At 39.7% G+C, this 18,774-nt stretch overlaps 3 protein-coding genes across 22 annotated transcripts in view; 2 read left to right on the top strand and 1 right to left on the bottom strand.

Moving 5' to 3' along the window:
- The window catches only part of UBAP2L (ubiquitin associated protein 2 like), a 46,952-nt gene extending 35,912 nt beyond the window's left edge, over nt 1-11,040 (bottom strand). For 16 of the 17 annotated variants that reach the window (XM_031966643.1, XM_031966646.1, XM_031966650.1 and 13 more), the window contains exons 1-6: nt 10,830-11,040; nt 6,411-6,540; nt 4,859-4,936; nt 3,773-3,883; nt 819-987; nt 67-162 (exon numbers count right to left, since the gene is read on the bottom strand). In XM_031966643.1, coding sequence (XP_031822503.1) covers nt 67-162; nt 819-987; nt 3,773-3,883; nt 4,859-4,936; nt 6,411-6,500 — 544 coding nt within the window. In that variant the 5' untranslated portion in view covers nt 6,501-6,540; nt 10,830-11,040. Of the gene's footprint in view, nt 1-66; nt 163-818; nt 988-3,772; nt 3,884-4,858; nt 4,937-6,410; nt 6,541-10,381; nt 10,605-10,829 lie in introns of those variants that run through there. The other variant, XM_031966639.1, reaches the window with a different exon arrangement.
- Nucleotides 11,041-11,085: 45 nt separating this feature from the next.
- Nucleotides 11,086-17,761, top strand: C4H1orf43 (chromosome 4 C1orf43 homolog). 2 transcript variants are annotated; one of them, XM_031966657.1, is made up of 9 exons: nt 11,086-11,449; nt 11,698-11,799; nt 12,184-12,301; nt 12,492-12,545; nt 13,924-14,090; nt 14,195-14,253; nt 15,643-17,130; nt 17,309-17,349; nt 17,727-17,761. In XM_031966657.1, the coding sequence occupies exons 1-7, from the start codon at nt 11,384-11,386 to the stop codon at nt 15,839-15,841; spliced, it is 765 nt and encodes a 254-aa protein (XP_031822517.1). In that variant the 5' UTR covers nt 11,086-11,383; the 3' UTR covers nt 15,842-17,130; nt 17,309-17,349; nt 17,727-17,761. The 2 variants fall into 2 exon arrangements, with proteins under 2 accessions (XP_031822517.1, XP_031822518.1); XM_031966658.1 differs by lacking the exons at nt 17,309-17,349; nt 17,727-17,761 and having other exon boundaries at nt 14,195-14,264; nt 15,643-15,748.
- C4H1orf189 (chromosome 4 C1orf189 homolog) lies at nt 16,831-18,774 on the top strand. 3 transcript variants are annotated; one of them, XM_003768028.4, is made up of 4 exons: nt 16,831-16,987; nt 17,309-17,349; nt 17,727-17,856; nt 18,465-18,774. In XM_003768028.4, the coding sequence occupies exons 1-4, from the start codon at nt 16,910-16,912 to the stop codon at nt 18,564-18,566; spliced, it is 351 nt and encodes a 116-aa protein (XP_003768076.1). In that variant the 5' UTR covers nt 16,831-16,909; the 3' UTR covers nt 18,567-18,774. The 3 variants fall into 3 exon arrangements, with proteins under 3 accessions (XP_003768076.1, XP_012403609.1, XP_023357990.1); XM_012548155.3 differs by having other exon boundaries at nt 16,866-16,948; XM_023502222.2 differs by lacking the exon at nt 17,309-17,349 and having other exon boundaries at nt 16,917-17,130.

Raw genomic sequence — 18,774 nt, 5'->3', positions numbered from 1 at the left:
GCAAAGCAAAGCAAAATAAAACACTGCAAAATAAACTTCTTTTCCCCAATCTATCAAGATGCTCACCTCTGCCTCGTCCACGGCCCCTTCGGCCTCTTTCTGTGCCTCTTCCAGATGGACCTCCAGCCTTAGCACCATCCAGTCCATTTTCTTGACCCCGAACTAAAATATAAAGATGCATAAACAAATAATTACATCAAGGTCAACAGGACATATTCAGTGTAAGAGATGATCAATTAGGCTATAAAAATAATCTTAATTTCCAGGATATCTGGGGGAAAGTTTACACATTTACACTGGCTATATATAAACAAAGAAGTTCCCAATCTCACTGACAGAAAAGCTGTGGGTTAATTCATTACTACAAATGATTATGGGATGGGTACAAGAAAATTTGGTAGCTACATATATGAATTTATGCAAGGGGAATAGATCTTCATGAAAAAAAAGTGACCAAGAGAAAGAGTGGTTTAAGACTCAATTCCTCCCCCCTGGAAGGACACTGCTATGTTCCTAAAGACCAAATATTTTAGTAATTGACATTAATTATTAAAATTTGAAAAGTACTTTACATACATTAACTTGTTTGATCCTCACAATCTAAAGAAATCACAATAGGTTCTATAGGTAGGTATTCTTTCAATTTTTGGATGGAGAAACCAAGGTTTAAAGAGTTTACATGACTTGTTCACTGTTCCATGGCTATATAAGATATAAGTACTGAACTCAGGTTTTCCTGACTCCAAGTCCAGCACTCTATCCACTATACCATGCTGCCTTGATAACTCAGTAAGTTTTGATAAATCCATAATGCATACACTCTCGTCCACGACTGGCGCCTCTTCCCCGTCGTGGTGGTCCACCACGTCGCCTGCTATAATCCCTGTCTCGGTCTCGATTCTCTTTGCCTTCCTCATTGGATTCCATCTGTCCACCATCCTTCTGTCCCGAGACTCCCTTCTTTTTCCCAACCATTTCCCAGGAATGCTTTAAAAAAAAGAGATGGGAGGAAAGAAGTTACTAACCTGCAAAATAGACTGTTCATAAGACAGCTTATGAAATAGCCAGACATTTTCCCACTCTTTTTTCTCAATTGCAAGTTCTAGGTATATCCCTATATATATTATCTTCCTTCCTGTTCAGATGAAACTCATGAACAAAATCAGAAAAAATATGAAGTTATGTAGTTATAAATAAATAAAATATAGTTAATAAAGTTCTTCCTATAGGGGAAGCATCTATAGTTACTGATTAGCTAAAACCATTTCCAAGATCAATCCAAGATCTGTATATCTAAGATGCTTAAGGTGGCTGGCCAAAAGACCTTACTTGTCCTTTTCTCTCATGTTTGTTCTGAATTGAGCATCAATTATCTTTGAGCCAGTGTCCCTCAGCTATCCCGAAAGATCACATAACTTACTCTAGTCAACTAAAACAAAAAGTACACCAAAAAAATGTGGTATGTTTTGTTTTTTACCTTATATACTTTAAATTTTTAAAATAAGTTTTATAGATGACTTTTGTTCTCATATCAGTCATTTCTAGAAATAGTACCCTTTCCACTGGTTCCATGAATCTTTTCTTATAACAAAGAAAAACTGAAGCAAAAACTACTGATACTGAGACTATGTGTGATAACATTTAACACTGGAGGGAAATATATTTCATTATTGTTTTAAAGGCCCACTATTAGTTTTTTAATTACTTAAATCAACTCTAGAGTTCAACAGTTTTAAGAATTGTATATATTTCTCTGCTTCTGTTTATTTACACAAATCTTCCCAAGTTTCTCTCAATTCTTCTTAACTGTCATTCCTTTCTGTATGATAACTTTTTGTTATATTCATTTTCTGCAATTTACTTGATAACTTTCCCAATCAATGGGTCCCTTCTGTTTCCAGTTCTTCATATATATATATATATATATATATATAAAAAAAAACCCAAACCAAAAACCTGAATATTTTGGGATAGATAAAATCTTTGTTCTATCTTTTTTTTTTTTTTTTTAGCAAATGCCCAGCTATGGAATTCTTAGGGCCAAAAATATAAACAGTTTATTCACTTTTCTTTTTTCTCAGCTAAGGCTATAGTCAAAGAACTTTTCAGAATGAAATTTAGATTTGAAGAAAAGACTTAAGCTAAAAAAATCAGTTAAATGACTGTAAGCATACACCAGAGAAAGCAAACTTCTTAGAGATATTAAAAGTCTCAAATGCAACATATTCTAGTTCACATAGTACTATATACTCAAAAATCAATCACAAATGAACATTTTAAAATAGCTGGGCAGGCGAAGATTCCATTTCATATACCAAGATGGTGAGGAGACAGCCCCCCATTCATTCCACTTAACTAAAAAATAATGGCCCCATGATCTCAACAATTATCAAATAAGATCATTAAAATAAAAAATGTCCTTTCAAGAAAAATGTTCCCTCCACAATTCCAAAGTGTCATTTCATTTTCCAGTCCAAGTTAGCTTTTAGGACAGCACATTAAACAAGCAAAATCATTTTATATTCAGGATAGCTTCAAGGCATCAATAACTGCCTACTGTTAAATAGCCTCATTATTACAACCACCTTTAAAACACAGAAAATCCAATTCAAGTAAAACAAAACAAGTAGTAGACATTGATCACTGGATTTTCTGCTAAATTTTCTGGTAGGAGAGTATGGGGAAGAGGAGGAGAGAAGACTATAAAGGAAATACCACCTCCCTTCTTTACTTGATGGCACTATCATGGCTGCTGACATCTACAGTTAAGTCCTATAAAATAAAGGGTTGCTACAATTTTCTCAATATCACAGTTGATCTGTTTGTATCTCAATTATCCAACTTAATTCAAAATCAATGCAAAATGATTTTGTTTCCCACTAGTTCATGAAGGATGGATGAATCTATGGCATAATTCTCCAGAGACGTGTGGAAAAGATAGCTTGGGTTAAAAAGCATATCACAATACCTTAAGCCAATGACTCTCACCTTCATAAGAATCTCAATCCTTGAACTCACAGCCTTGAAATCTGAACTTCTTCAAAATTAATCATTGTTCACAAACTCTTTGAGTAGAAAAAAAAAAAAAAAAGCCAGGGAGAGGGGGGAAAATTCCTCACTAAATATTTTTGTTCTTTTAAGTCTTTTGCTCAAGAAAAATTAAGAGAATTTCTCTTCCATGCTATATATCCCTCCTTCCCTCATTACCAAGATAAGGTCAGAAAATCTACAAAACTTACTGTCCCTGTTTCTTCATTAGAAATAGATTCAAGAGATGAAATAGCACTGTATGATCTTCAGTATGTTGATGAGAATGTACTGAGTAAAAAATGAGGCATAGATTGTGACTTTAATTCTTCAGCAATGAAAATGACCAATCCACTCTCATTATAGGGAAGAGTATCAAATGCTGCCTCTTACAATTCAAATATAGCCTTGAAAATAGTCACTTGCCTAGAATGAATTACAATTTATACTGAGCCAAACAGAAGAGACACATTTTATCTGTTTACCTCCCAGTGTTATCTCCTCAAAGGAAGGCTAACTGGTTAAAAGAAAGGACACCCCACACAAACATACACAAACACACAGAGAACTATTAATTTTTTTTTTGCAACCTTTTAATAATGCTGTAATCTGCTATAAACTCCCAAGAAAATTCCCTACTACCTATAAGGGTTATGCTTTCTTGAAAATAATCAATCCCATTTAGCATTATACAGGGATTATTTTAAAATTGTATCCCATAAGTAAAAGTGATAAGCACCCCTACCGTATCTGGGTTCCCCTCCAGCAGCACATTGATAGCTCTATTGACATCTCCATTGCAGTCATGCAAAGCAATCACACATTCATCCTGGTTTTTGCCTGTGATATCGATCAGCTGCAAAGAAAAAGATATATAATCATCAAGAGTCAATCTGCATCTTTCACAAAAATAAAATTGCAGGGCAGGAGAAGAGAAGGAATGAAAGTAGATGAGAGATGGAACAAAAAGAAAATAAGACCTTGAAAAGCAAACTATGTGAAATTTTGAGGTTCTAAATCCAAAAGCAAAATATCGTCAATCCCATTTTGTGCTATATGTTTAGGATTATAAATAGGATTTTATCTACTGTATTTCAAAACCAACTCAGTGACAAAGAGAGAACAAATCTTCAACATGCATTTATTACTGAAAAACTCAGTATATCCAAGTCCACCAAATCTAGTGCTTTAGGGCACCTTCATCTTCATTAGTATTTGTGTGGCACTTTAAGGTTGCAAAGCACTTCACAAAAATTATCTCATCCTATCCTCACAATTCTGATAAGTGGTTACTAATTCCATTTCATAGATGGATAAACTAAGACAAAGAAAGGTTAAGTGATCTGTCCAAAGTCACAAAGCTAGTTAAGAATGCAACTATAAATAAATAAATAAACAAACAAACAAAAAGAGCGCAACTATATTTGAATTGAGGTCTTCCTGATTCCAAGTCTGGTGTTCAATCCAATGTGCCATCTAATGTCCCATTTAAATGTATTATATATTTCTATACATGCAAAAATATAAGAGATGTTACTATAGTTCCATATGGCAGATCCATCAGCACTTATTCCAGAAATAATTAAAAGTTAAAGGTCAGATATCTCAGAACAATGAAATTGCCCAAAGGAGTAATTCAAACAAGGGAAAAAAATTGTTTCTTGCCATAGGTCAGTCACATTTCAGGCTATAAACATAATCCTTCCAATGTTCCTGGAAGAATCAGCATCTTGAATAAAGGAAGTTGCATGTATAATTACTTGATATCAATACTCTTGACCATCACCCTCCCCTAAAAAACACCACACACACAATAAATTGGCATACTCACTTGCTTTACCTTCTCCTCAAAGTCAGCATCATTGTGGTCCGAAATCATCTGTGCAAGTCTAATCTGTTCTGCAGTAGCCTATGAATTGAAGTAAAAATCAGTAAAGTATGGTCAGGGGAGTACAATGAGAATCAGCGAGGACAGTACCTGTGTTAAATAATTTCCAATCTCTTTTTCAAGTTCTTTTTTTCCTTACAAATAGGGCACCAAGGACTAACACCAAATTACTTGTGACAGTGTTTTATTGTTCACAGGGGATTTTCACATATTAATTTAACATGTTGTTTCATTTGATTCTCATAACAACCATGAGGTAGTAGGGGCAGGTATCATTACCCCAATTTTATAGATAAAACAAATTGTGGCTCAGAAATGTTAACTGGCTTGCCCAAAAACTCGAAGGGGGGGAAAAAAGGTAGGATTAAAACTTAGCATTCAACTCCAAGTCTTCTGAGGTCTAGTGCTCTTGTTCATACTAACATTGAAGCAGCATGATAAACACTAAATAGAGTACTTGGAGAGGGAGAAGTAGCCATTAATAGTCATTTCAGTAAAAAGAGGAAGCTGCTTAGGTTTTGCTCCTTAGGAGCAAACATTTCTAAAACGCTATCCCCTTAAGTAGCTTGGTCACAATTTTAAAAGTATTCTCAAATGTAATTTTTATTAGAAAAGCCCATCCAATTCCCAAGATTGCCTTTTTGTTTCTAAGGTTGGAAATAGCAGAGTCAATCTGAGAATAGAAATAGCCTTCCTACTGAATGATCATTACAAGAATATAAAAGAACTAAAATGATTTGCTTGATAAACTCAAATGAGCACCAGATTCCATTTGCTGAGAAGAATCTTGAGAATAGAGGTGAAAAAGAAAACTAAAGGGAACTCTTTCTGGGCAAAAGTCTACCCCAACTAAATAATGAAATATAATTCATTTACTCATGTTAATAACAAAAGCTGAATTATTTACTCACAGTAGAGACTAATCAATAACCAACTGGCTATTGAAAATAGATCTCATCTAAACCAACCTTCAAAAGATCCTATAAAGTTTGGGAACCCCAGGGAAAAAGCCAAATACTTATGTAAAGAAAAACCAGATAAATCTTCCAAAGGCCCCAAAGCAACCTGACCAAAGGGAAAAAACAGATTAAACCCAGGAGTGGGAAAATGGAAGGATATGTACGGCTTAAAGAGTGGAAAATATAAGAAATTAGGAAGATACTATTATCAGAGGCCCAGAAAAGGAAAGGAAGTGCTATCAAATTTTAGCCATAAGGGGTCTCAAAGACAGAAGTCCCATAATCCCTTTTCTCAATGCCTCACCCAGCAACATTAAATGGCAAAAGAAAAAAAAAAAAAAAAAAAAAAAGGCAGCTCTTTGTAACAGCACATAATATTAACAAAGCATCAGGAGAATAAGAGGACTAAGGTCTAATCTTGAAAAACAGAATACAGAAAGAAAAAAAAAAAAAAACAGAATGAAGCTATGCAGGATATAAAACTTTTATCAGCCATTTAAGTTGCTCATACTCTACTTTCCTGCAGATTTCTTTACCTGTGGCCTCTGCTTGTGCTGTGTCTGGTTCTGTGTCTGTGTCTGCTCCCAGTTTCCCCGGGCTCGGTTAGTGCCCACTGATGTCATCATTTACAGTATATACAAATAACAGTATTTACAAGGTAGAATGCTGAAAGATTAAAAAAATTTTATTAGAAATCAAAAATGATCAAAATATATTCACACTCTCCTCACTCCCCTTAAAAAAACAAAAAAACCCACCCACAACTCTTATCATTCTTCTCTAGGCATAGCAAACCAAGAGAATATCTGCTTTCAAAGAAACATCATATTTAGACCGATAAGCATCTTAAGAGATCATGGCTTTTATTACTTGCTTGAAGATGGGCAGCCACATAAAAAGTACAAAAAAGTTAACAGCTCATTCCAGTTCTACTAGTCCTGGACAAGTGGGGCTATCTGTAAGCCAATGCAACCTGCTAATACACACACACACAAACACACACCCTCCTTAAGATTCAAAACCCCTTCAAACAGATAAGAGTCTGTTCAAGTGCTTTTTACACTACAAAATTATAAAGAGTAAAAAGTAGAGATCTTCTATGAAGGGGATTACTAACCTCTTTACACTACAGAGAATCATAAAAAGTAAAAGTAAAAATCTTCTATGAAGGAGATAATTAATCCAAACACATACTAAGGAAATCAGTTCAAAAAACTCCTAAAGAAATACATAGACTTTATCTCTGAAATCCAGGCTCTCTCTCCAATACCCCTAACCCCCTTTAAATTTTTATCTGTATACATAATATGGAAGCTTTGCTTAAAAAAAAAAAAAAAAAAAAACTAGAGCCTTCCAAAAAAGACATTAATTCCAATGACTTTGCCTGGAATTCCAACTCCCCCAGCAGGAATCCTTGTTTCTTGTCTTTGCAGCTGCTCCTCCATCTAACCTGCTGGTCAACAAATCCGCAACTCTTAGGGCTCACAACTGCTATTATTATCTTCCACAGCTCTTCTGAAGCAGAACATCCCAGAATTGCAGAATTAGCCAAAGCCCAAAGCACCCAACACAATGTCTTACTTGTAAGGGGAAGCATTGTAAAATCATCTCATGACTACACAGATAGGAGTTACAGAACAGCATATTGGAAGTTCACCCTAACCTGAATATAGAATTAATTCTAACAGGAAACAGTACAACTGGAATACCACTCATGCATTCAGCTTGTAATGCAACCTCAGCTGATGTTTTAAAACAAAACAAAACAAAAAAAAAACAACTTTTCTTGAGAGCAAGGTAATTTTGCCACTACTTTATTCTTTTTAAAAAGCGCTCACTTTTCTAGTAAGTTTGGAAAAAGTCTAATCCATATAATTTTGTCTAATGGAAATTTACATTAGTCAACTCTGAGTTCCTGTAATTGATACAATATGGTTACAAATAGGATGCTGAATTTGGTAATGAGGATCTGATATTTCACCTCTTTTCATTTTCTTGGATAGTCCACAGAATGATACTTCTCTTTGAATTACTAATAAAACAATTTATTTGGGACAAGTTTTTTTTTTTTGTTTTTTGTTTTTTTACAAATTTGTGACACTATGGTTACATGCATCCTTGTTTATTACAATGTCATTAAAAGTTTCATTTTCTTCCATTTCCATAAAAGTAGTTAAGCCTTTAGGGAACATTTTAAGGGAGAGTTAGATACCAAATTTAATAACAATAACAAAACAAATATGTTAAGGGAGTACAGGCTATATATGTTACACAGTAGTCTGTCTCTCTAAGCTGGCATCACAGTCAAGTTTTAACATTCCATCTACAAAAACACAAATATCATTTAACTAACCACCACTGCCTGCAAAACAGCAGTGAAGATAAAGTCGTATCAAGACAACAACAAAAGTATTCATATTGGATATATTTTAAAATTGGCTTGTCTCGGGTTTCTAATTTAATGAGTTGGCACTTCCCATCTCAACCTACAATTTTTAAATGTTGACTTCCTTCCACCACACATTTGATTTCAATTTGAAAAGTTAGGAGACCGTATGCTAGCTACACAATAATACTGCATAGCTACAGCTATTTGCCCAATTGTCTGGACTTATTGTTTGGGAACACTTAATGGAAAAACACTACAGATCCAGATATCATTCAAGATATTCTTTTGATCACCCCAGACTGAATTCCCTTATCTTCCTTACAAATGCCTAGTAAAATGTGATTGATACAACTTGTAAAACAAGTGAGCAAGGTTAGCAGGAAGCAACTGAGCTAAAGGATTACTTGGAACACAAGACAAGGTACCTTCAAGTAGTAGGCAGGCAAACACACCCACGGTTAGCAGGGAACAAAAGAACTATCTTATATACTGCCTTTCTTAGACTATAAGGATGTACTGATGGAGAGGGAAGAGAAGAAATCTCAAATTAATTGCTGAAGCTTAAAGAATAGCATGTCAGTAGGAAGAGTGCAATTTTCAAAGGAGCTATGAAACTTTCTTTGGAAAACCACCAACTTAAAAAACAGCCACTGAAAGGTTAAATATATATATATATATATTTTTTTTTACTGAAATCAATCTATCAACAAGCATTTATTTGCATACCTATGTGTCCAGTACCATGGGGTATACAAAAGTAGAATGAGACATGGTTCCTGCCCTCAAGCTCACAATCTAATTGGAGATACAAAATGCAATTAGAAAATAAGTGCTATGAGTGCACTAAACTAAGTGCAACAATTCAGAGAAGACCACACTAGAGCTAGAGCCTGGCAGATACATCTTTTAGCTTCTAATGTGAACTATAATTCATAAGTAGCTGACCACCTGACTATGTTATTCTCCCCACATCCAATCCCACTCTGACAAGGCAAAATATCTCCCTGTAAAAGTATGCTTAATACACCTTTAAAAACATAGAACTTATTTTTTCATAACCTTTTTATTAGTCCACAAAACTCAGCTAATTAGAAATAGAATTCTTCCATTTTGGAAGCAGCCAATCCCCCTGAAAAGCTTGGCTCATATTAAAACCAGGAAGCTAAACTAGACAACAAAGTAACTATTAAGATGCTAACCATGTTAATTCTATAGTAATGAAGAATGTCAATCTGGGCTGAACATATCTCAGCCCAAGTACATCACGTTTCCCAAAGCCAGGATACAAGGGGGAAAGAGGAGACCTCCTTAGCATTACTAGGCTAATAATCAAGTATTTCCGAAGGCAGAAAATGCCCGTTACTGTGCTCTTTTTCTTTCCCTAATATTGCACCTAAGACATGGCCGTTTCAGGCAAATTGGTCACTGCATTAGTTTTCAAGGCAATCTGGAACTCTCCACAAGGTGAAAGAACTTGATAAATTTGGAATTTGTGCCCCATTATGGGAAATGCTTTGCACATAGTACGGGCTAATGAACAGTTCTTGAACTCAATTGAGAACACAGTGATAAAGACAGTCGGTGCTCCGGTGCAATATACCCAAGGGGCTTGAAGCAGTGAGGTCAAGCTCCCCCACATGCTTTTGATTGTTGAAAGGACCCAGGACTCCACTGGGCTAAGAGATGAAAGGTATTAATTAAAATGCCTTCAAAAATCCAGAAGAGGAGACAAAGTGAGAAGAGCAACCAGAGCAGTTGACAAAGGGGCTAGGAGTGGAGAAGAAAACAGGGCGGGGGATCGACGAGAGGAGATTTCAGTCCGAGAGATTCACGGGGAGCCGGTAGGACCAATCGCCCACCTCTCCCCCAAAAGATTAATTCTTTGCACTCAAAATAAAAAACCCACAAGGAAATAAAGGGGCGTGGGCTACTTCGTCCCACGACTCCTCAGATCTCTCCTTGCTGAAACCCTGGCTGAGTCCTAGCTCGGAAGAGAAGAGGCCCCATGGAGATCCTAAGGCTGGAGAGGAAGAATGCCGCGGCCCCCAATTACCCACCCCCCCCGCGGCCTTCTCTTCAGGAACAGGGTTATAAAGAGGGAAGAAGGGGGAGCCCTACCTCAGGCCCGGCCCAGACCGCGCTCGCTCCCTCGCGCTCTCTCCACCCCCCAGGCCCGAGCCGCATGGCCCCCCCCGGCCACCCCGCGCCCCGCCCGGCCACGCTCCCAAATCTAGGCCCCGGCTCCGGCGCGGCCCAGTAGGCCGCAAGCCCGACCATAAACAAAACCCCGGCGGCTGGCCCAGAGTGGCGGGGGTGGGGGAGGTGGGGGAGCCTGGGGCCCGCGCGACTGGAGGGGGGGGGGGCACAGCGCGCGAAGGGGGGGAGGGGAAGCCCGCACCGCGCGAGGTGGGGGGGGGGGCAGCTGCTGGGAGAAGGGGCCACGGCGGGAGGAGAGAAAGGGTGAAGGGGAATCGCGGATTTAAAGGGGCCGCGGACAATACCCGGCCCCGCCGCGCTGCCGCTACCGCCGCCGCCGCCGCCGCTGCCGCCGCGCTCCCAACTTTACCTCAGTCTCCTCCACACTGACACCCCGGGCCGCGCCGCCCCTGTCACGTGATATAGACTCCCTCTTCTCTCTCCACCCTCCCCCTTTTTCCTCTCGCGCTCGTTCTCGCGCCTTTCCCCTCCCACTCTCCTTCCTTCCTCCTTCAGCACGTGACACGCAAAGAGGCGCGCGCCCGTCGTCCTGCCACGAGCCACCTTCTCCAGATCCGTGAGACGGCCTCCTCCGGTCACGTGACCTGCTCCGCGACCTCCTTTTCCTCCTAGCCTCCGAGGCCCCGCCTTCTTCTCACGGGCTTTCTCTTTCCACCTTGCCAGTGTCACGTGCCGAGGGAGAAAAGGAACTCGTCACGCTTCCCTCCGCCCTCTTTCCCTTCCCGTCCTCAGTCCCCCCCCCCCCCCCAGCCCTAGTCCCCCGTGCTCCCCCCACCCCCGGCCGCCATGTTTTCTGACAGGGCCCGGCTTTGGCTTCCCCCATAAGACATGGCCAAGGAGCACCAAAGAAACCTAGGGCCGTCGCTACTACGGAGCCCGAGCTAACGAAGCTGGAGGGAGGCCATGGCGTCCGGCAGTAACTGGCTGTCGGGAGTGAATGTTGTGCTGGTGATGGCCTACGGGAGCTTGGTGAGGAGACGACCCCCGCCCCCGGGGCCAGCCCCGAGGCCGGCCATCCACGCCCACTCCCAGCTCCTCTCGTGCGGCGCCCCCAGCTTGCCGACCCGCCCCTCCGCCCCCCCCCCCCCCCAGGGAAGACCCAAGCCTGCTTCTCCGGAAGCCCGAGTAGGGGGTCAAGGAGCCGGAGCTGCCGCGGGGCTCAACGGGGTGTCCCAGAGCCCCTGGGCAGCTGGCTTCTCGCCCGTCTTTCCCGCCAGGTATTCGTGCTGCTGTTCATTTTTGTGAAGAGGCAGATCATGCGGTTTGCTATGAAGTCTCGAAGGGGCCCTCACGTCCCCGTGGGGCACAACGCCCCCAAGGTGGGTTTCTCCTCTAGCCCTGTTTGCCTGGTGGGGTAGGAGTTTCTCGATCTCTGGGCTAGGTCTTTTAATCTACTTACGGTCTATCCACCTCCTCTAACTTGGATCTGTGGAAAGACCCCGGGCTTGGGGAGTCCGGATCCCCTGCGTGTGGATAGCTATCAGGTTGCTCAGTGCCAGTGCTGAGTGGTTCTGGATGGTTTGGGGCGCTGGGCGTTGAAGCCACAGACCAGCAGTCAGGCTCTGTGCTTGCTTCCTGCTCCTGACCCCGCTGTGTATGGCCTTCGCTAGAGATTACTGCATTTTCCAGTTGGTGGGAGGTGCAGAATAAACCAGACCGGGGAGATCCCTTTTTCCAAGCTTTTTTCTTCTCCATGGGAGCAGGATCTGAAGGAAGAGATTGACATCCGACTCTCCAAGGTCCAGGATGTAAAGTATGAACCCCAGCTTCTTGAAGAGGATGATGCTAGACTTTTGCAGTTGGAGACACCAGGAAATCAACGTATGGGGCGAGTTTTCCACCTTGGGAATGAGTAAATGTGGGAAGTCAAGGGAGGGGAGTGCGCAGAATTTTATTTTCTGGGGGCTGAGGGAGATGCTAGGAAGTCTGAGAAAGTAAATTTAATAATGAAAGGATTATGGTGTGGGGATGATTGGAGGGGTATTACTGATTCAAGTAATTATCTTTACAGATTGCTACAATTACCTATACAGGATGAAAGCATTGGATGCCATTCGTGCCTCTGGTAAGAGTCTGCCAGGTATGGGGAGGTCTCTTCAGGAATTCTGCTTCTCCAGATAATTTAAGAAATTTAAGGCTCACATCATGGAGATAAGAATAATTTGGTTTCTCTATACTTGGACAGACCTGTGTTACGAACTCCTGTGAGTATAGAGAATGTTTCCTTCCATTAGGGAAATGCGTTAATAAGGAAATGAATTCTCTTTAGAGATATTTTGCCAGTGATTACTTTTTGTTTCTGTTTTGTTTTTTTGATTGGTAGGAAGGAATTTTCTTGTTTCTCTTTCAGCTCAGATTAAGGCAAAGCCAGATAGGTGATTCAGTGGATAGAGCACTGTAACCTGAAATCAGGAAAATCAGTTCAAATCCATTTTCAAATACTTAGTAAATTATGATCATGAGCAAGTCACTTAATATTTTCCAGCCTTAGTTTCCTTAGCAAAATGGAAATAATAGTAACATCTGCTACTTTGTGTGGTTGTGAGAATCAGATGAGATTTTTGCAAAACTTAAAAGAGCTACAAAATGTTAGCTTGTTATTTAGTTTTTAATTCATACATTATATGACTTTAAGGGCTCATACAGTGTTATTACTAGAAAAGAATAAACATCTAATCTTATTTATTTTATAAATAAGGAAACTTGGTTAGAAATATGAAGTGAATATATAAAGGTCATAGGCTAACTAGTGAATGGTAAAAACTGAGTTTCTTTTTTTTTTTTTTAAACTGAGTTTCTTGACTCTTCATCTACTACTTAACAATCACCTTAGCTGCCTTCTTTAGAAGTAAAAGCATCTGTAAGGTTGGTTCTTAGGAAAAGCATCTGTAAGGATAGTTAATCCAGTCCTAGAATCTGTCCAAAAGAAATGAAGGAAGGAAAGCTTAAGAAAAAGAAATATTTGCAGGGGAAGGAATTGTCCTAGAGTTCAGAAGTAGATAAATTTGGGAGTAGGGGAGAGGAGTGTTTTAACAAAGAAAGAACAGTTATCCCAAATTATTATGTTCTGGACCCTAACTTGAATTTTGTATTCCCTGGGTCTTAAATCCTGCGTTACCATAACTAATCAGGCTGAGAAGTGGTCAGAAAAGCAGGTAAAGGAAGAAATAGATTGGGCCAAAGCTGTTTATGCATATATACTTCCTAAAAAAAAATGCTCGTAGACTCTTAAAGGACATAAAATAGATAAATGATGTTGAGGAATAGGTCATCCCTTTTATGTAATCCACCATTTGCTACCATTATCAAACAGTTGTTGAGGCCTGCGTGTCTGGTTTTTGTTGCTGCCTCTAAAATTCCTAATTTAGAAGTAATTGGAGGGGCATTCTCTTGACAGGAAATACATGGAAAAAATATTTTTTATCATGTTCTTGACTTTTCAGAGATCCCGTTCCATTCAGAAGGCCGGCATCCTCGTTCCCTGATGGGCAAGAACTTCCGCTCCTATCTGTTGGAGCTTCGAAATACAAGTACCCCCTTCAAGGGTGTCAGAAAAGCTCTCATTGATACCCTGCTAGATGGCTATGAGACAGCTCGATATGGAACAGGCGTAAGTCAATTTATCTTTCTGCCACAGCTGGATTTTCTTTAATTTCAAGTGGGAAGGGTAGAAAATGGAGCTTTAAAGATCCTTATCCTCTTTTTCCTCCTCAGGTCTTTGGCCACACTGAATATCTACACTATCAGGAAGCACTAAGTGAACTGGCTGCCGCGTGAGTCCTGGGTAAAATATATGAAAATGGGGCTGGTTTCGAGTTCCTCTTTTTTTCTTTCTTCCACTAGGATGGAACCATCACCCAAAAATAAAGCAGATGAAATACCTGTGATGCCAAGCAACTCAGAGTTGTATCTTTATGTATTTTTATATACACCTCGGAACTGAAAGGCAGGCACTTTAGTAATCATTTGATCTAACTCCTTCATTTGACAGATAAAGAGACTGACAGAAGTGACTTGACCAAAGCTACTTAGTAATAGACCTAAGATTCAAACCCAACTCTTCCCATTTCCAAAGTCAGTGTTTTTGTATTATTCCAAACTGCTCCTCTCTTCCTTTCTCTCTCATCATCAGCATAAAAGCTATTTTTCAATCTAAAGAAAAATTCCCCTAACCCTGGGGCACAAACCTTTGTTTAATCTAGTTCAGTATAATTCCCTATTCCCCAAGACCCTTATGATTATTGCTGTCTTTTTTTATTCTTATCATAGTTCCAACTTAAGTCACTGCCATCCTTAGTAGCTAATCTGCCAGTAGCAACCCCATTAGAGGCAAGAGGCAAAAACATCATAGTTAAGCATAGTTAAGTTATTTTAGAGAAGGGAACTCCAAAGTTTGGTTGATTCTTCTTGATTGATTTGGAATATGTTGTTCCCCTATACGCTCTAGATTTAGTTTGGTTATGTTAGACTTGTACAAATGTTCAAATGAAATGTTTTGGGTGGTAATGGCAAATAACTCTCAGATTTTAAATTAGCATTGTTAATATAGAGCTAACTAGAGAAATACATTAAGTTCCCTTCTGTCTTAAAATTTAATTTGGGTCTTTCCTAAAGGACAGAAACTGATTGCATATCTCTTACCTTTCTCTTTTTTGGTCTCTTGAAAGGAATTGTTTTGTTCTTTAAAAGAACACATAGTTATCACAAATAAAACATCAAGGTTAATGGAAATCAAGCAACAAGTCTAGTAGATGTCAGCAAACCTATAAAATTCATTCTCTTGGATCACAGAGTTTAGTTTTTTTTTGTATTGTCATAAATTCTGTGTTGTTGAAACAACTCAGTCTGGATGGACTATAGAATAAATGGAAGGGAAAAGAACGTGCTATGAATACTGGAAAAGGAGAGTGCTTGAGATCTTGGTGATTTGAATGGGAAGGGAGTGTTTGGTTCAAAGCTTTTTGTAATAAGAAACAAAAATCTGGTAAGGGTATACTAGGGAAAAAAATGCTCTGAAAATTAGGTTGAATTTTAGCAACTGATAAAAATATTTGGTGGCACAGACCATTGGTTCATACTTAAATGAGTTAAATGAGCTCTGACCCATGACCTTTCTCTTCTCTTATGTTGCTCATAACGTATTCTCTCCTTGGATTCTTCAGTGTCAAAGTCCGTGGTGGGAACTCCCAGCGGCAGCATCAATCAGCAGCTAAGGATCTAACACAGTCTCCTGAAGTTTCCTCTCCAACAACCATCCAGGTCACCTATCTGCCCTCCAGCCAGAAGAGTAAAAGAGCGAAGCACTTCCTAGAGCTGAAGAGTTTTAAGGATAACTACAACACATTAGAGAGCACTCTCTGATTGAATTTGTGGATAGCCATAGCCAACATGGTTCCAGTAGGAGACTTCAGTCTCAGTACCCAGGAATTTCCCTAGGACAAGAGAGACAGTTGCACTGGGCAGCATTAAGATCATTGTACCCAGAATTCTTGGAATGGGTATCTGAAGATCTCCTTAGCTTATTATTCTGGTCTCTTAGAACTAAAGTTTCATGAGGCCGTCTTTCCCTCTGTAATAGCATTTTTATGGAGTTGAATCCACATATTTTTCCTCTCTCTGTGTTACTTCCTCCTTACCCCAACCTGTTTTTGATCATGTTTTTTTTTTTGTTTTTGTTTTGTTTTGTTTTGGGTTTTTTTTTTTTTTTTTGCCCTTTCCCAAAGTCAGTTTTATCCTAAATAGGTTAATGGGAGTGGGGGAGGGACACTTAACGATGTTAGCAATGGAAACCACAAAGCCCCTATCCTACTTATATGGATGGGAACTCCTAGCTAGCCCATGGACATGTCATTTAAAGTTGGGGAATGAAAAGAGCAGACGGGAGGTAGGGTGTTATATTTAAACCAAGCCCTGTTGAGATTTGTTTTGTGTTTGGTGCACACTGCCTTGCCCTTATCAAGACGGGGCTAAGGAAAACGGTTGTGATATAGGCACTAATTCCATATTCCCAGTAAGTCACTGCACTGGTATGACTTTATAAACTGGTTATTTAATAAAAACAGCTTAAAAATAATCATATTATTACTGTTTACTGATTTCTCCTACCTATCTTAAGTATAGATGGGAAGGGGAGAGTGTGGGTGTATACACCTATGTGGGCATGATGGAGCCGATTCTCCTGAAATTATAATTTAACGGAGCTGTTTCTGGAACTTAATATAAAGTTCTGAATTTGGGCCTGTGGCTCTTACTAAATGTGACGGGATCACTTTTAGAAGGCTGAAGAACTAGAATTCCCTTTCAGGTCTCCCAGGCAACAAGTCAGGTAACCAATCAGGGTCTAGGCCTAGGGCATAATTGGAGGCATGCCTAGTAACCAGGGTAATTGAGATCAGTGAGGGACAAAAACAAGAAGAGGAACAGTCAAGAATGTCTGCCCAACCCACTAACTCTGTGGCAAGCCCGCAGGTACCCCAGTCCCTGGATGATGTTATAAAGATAGAAGAGGTATGGCAGAGATAAAGCTTAATTGGAAGAACTTTTGATAGGGTTACCCACATCTGTTGCCTCAGTATGGACATGGGGAAGTACCCAGAAAAGGGCTTTGTAAAGACTACTCCTTACCCCTGCAATAGGATGTTGTATTCTATGTAAGTGTTGAAATATTTAGAATGATGTATAACCAGTCATTACCTGGCCTGTTTCTGATGAGCTAAGTGGGTGGAAAAAGGATTCCCCAAGTTCCTCTTAAACCAAGAATAATGAATAGAGGGCTAGGGTGAGTGATTTGATAACTGGGATGACCAGGTACATAACTTTTCCTTGCAGAGTTACAAGAGGATAGTAGCATTTGAGAAGGCTGTTGAGAGGTAATTTTCTGTGTCCTCTACCCCAGCATTTACCTACTAGTATTGACTACAATGTGTTCTTCATGCCCAACCCTATATGGCAGTTCTCCCAAAGGTTCAAAGAAAGGCAAGAATTAGCTTTGTTTCATATAACAAATATAAATACATACCTGTACATTCTTGCCCCCCAGATCAGACTATACCCAATTGTTTCATTCCTCCTTATTTCTGTCTCCCACAATGCCCTGAATGTGAGAGAGGGTAGTCATTAAGGGGAAACCTCTATTGTGATCTCAGTCTATGCCCAGCAGTATAATAAATACAAGAGAAGTTCCAGAGAGTAGACTGTACCTACTCTTGAACTTAAAGATTTAATTCATATAAATTCTTTGGGACAGTTGGAAAAATGCAGTAATGCGGTGCCTGTGGCAGGAAACAATGACCCAGAGGAGGAACCCATATGCCATCTTGAATATGCGAAACATCATGGAACAAGAGATGGTACTAGCCAACCAGCAGCTGCTGACTGTGAGTGGGTCAAACCCACTATTATTCCCTTTGTCCACTAAGATTCCCAGGGCCACCCATGATCTCTATCCTGAACTAATTTGCTTGCTATCAACTAGCTACATTTAACATGTTCTCATTTCACCAGAGCCTTTTCATTAAAAATGAAATTCATTCTAAATAACAAAGCTTTGTATTCAACAATTGCATCCTACTTGTGTAATGTATTTTGATATCCAAAGGTGCTAACAAAGATTCTCCAGTGCTTAACACAATGACTCACTTAGTAGGCTCTTAATAAATGTTTGTTGACTGATTGATTCTCTGACCTGTTTCCCTTAATACTTTTCTAGCTCCTGAGACTCAATGTCTTCAAGTTACTCTTATTTTATTTCCCTAATGCCCCTTAAATCCCGTTGTACCATATTAGACTCGCCCACTTTAAGAAAATAGTCTGTTGTGCTACACGTCCATATGTTTGAAATAGTGTGTCCTAACTACTTCCTGTCCCCTATATCCAGGTTAAAAAATCAAAATCCAAGACCCAGGGAATTAGCCAGGGGTAGAAGTGGTGAATGGGTACTCTGAAGGTACATGTCCACACTTTATTCTGTTCCTTCCTCTCCCAGGTTCGTCAGGCTGCCTTAAGTCAGCTATTTGAGAAGGAACATCGACAGTACCAACAGGAGCTAAATCAAATGGGCAAATCCTTCTATGTGGAAAGACTCTGAAGGCATCATAGGCATTGTCCCTTTTTCTCTTAACAGTTCATACTTCCAGGGCTCCCCAAGGCCTAGGATTTTTTTCTCCTAGAATATGTCTAGGCTATTTGCCTAGAGCCAGACGTCCATTTCTCATCTATAACCTTTTATTGTGTTGGTTTTTTTGTTTGTTTGTTTTTGGTAATGATGTATTAAAAGGCTGATGAGGCAAGAGTGA

This window comes from Sarcophilus harrisii, chromosome 4 (genome assembly GCF_902635505.1).
Source record: "Sarcophilus harrisii chromosome 4, mSarHar1.11, whole genome shotgun sequence".
NCBI lineage: Eukaryota > Metazoa > Chordata > Mammalia > Dasyuromorphia > Dasyuridae > Sarcophilus > Sarcophilus harrisii.
This window is presented reverse-complemented; position numbering and strand designations above follow the sequence as displayed.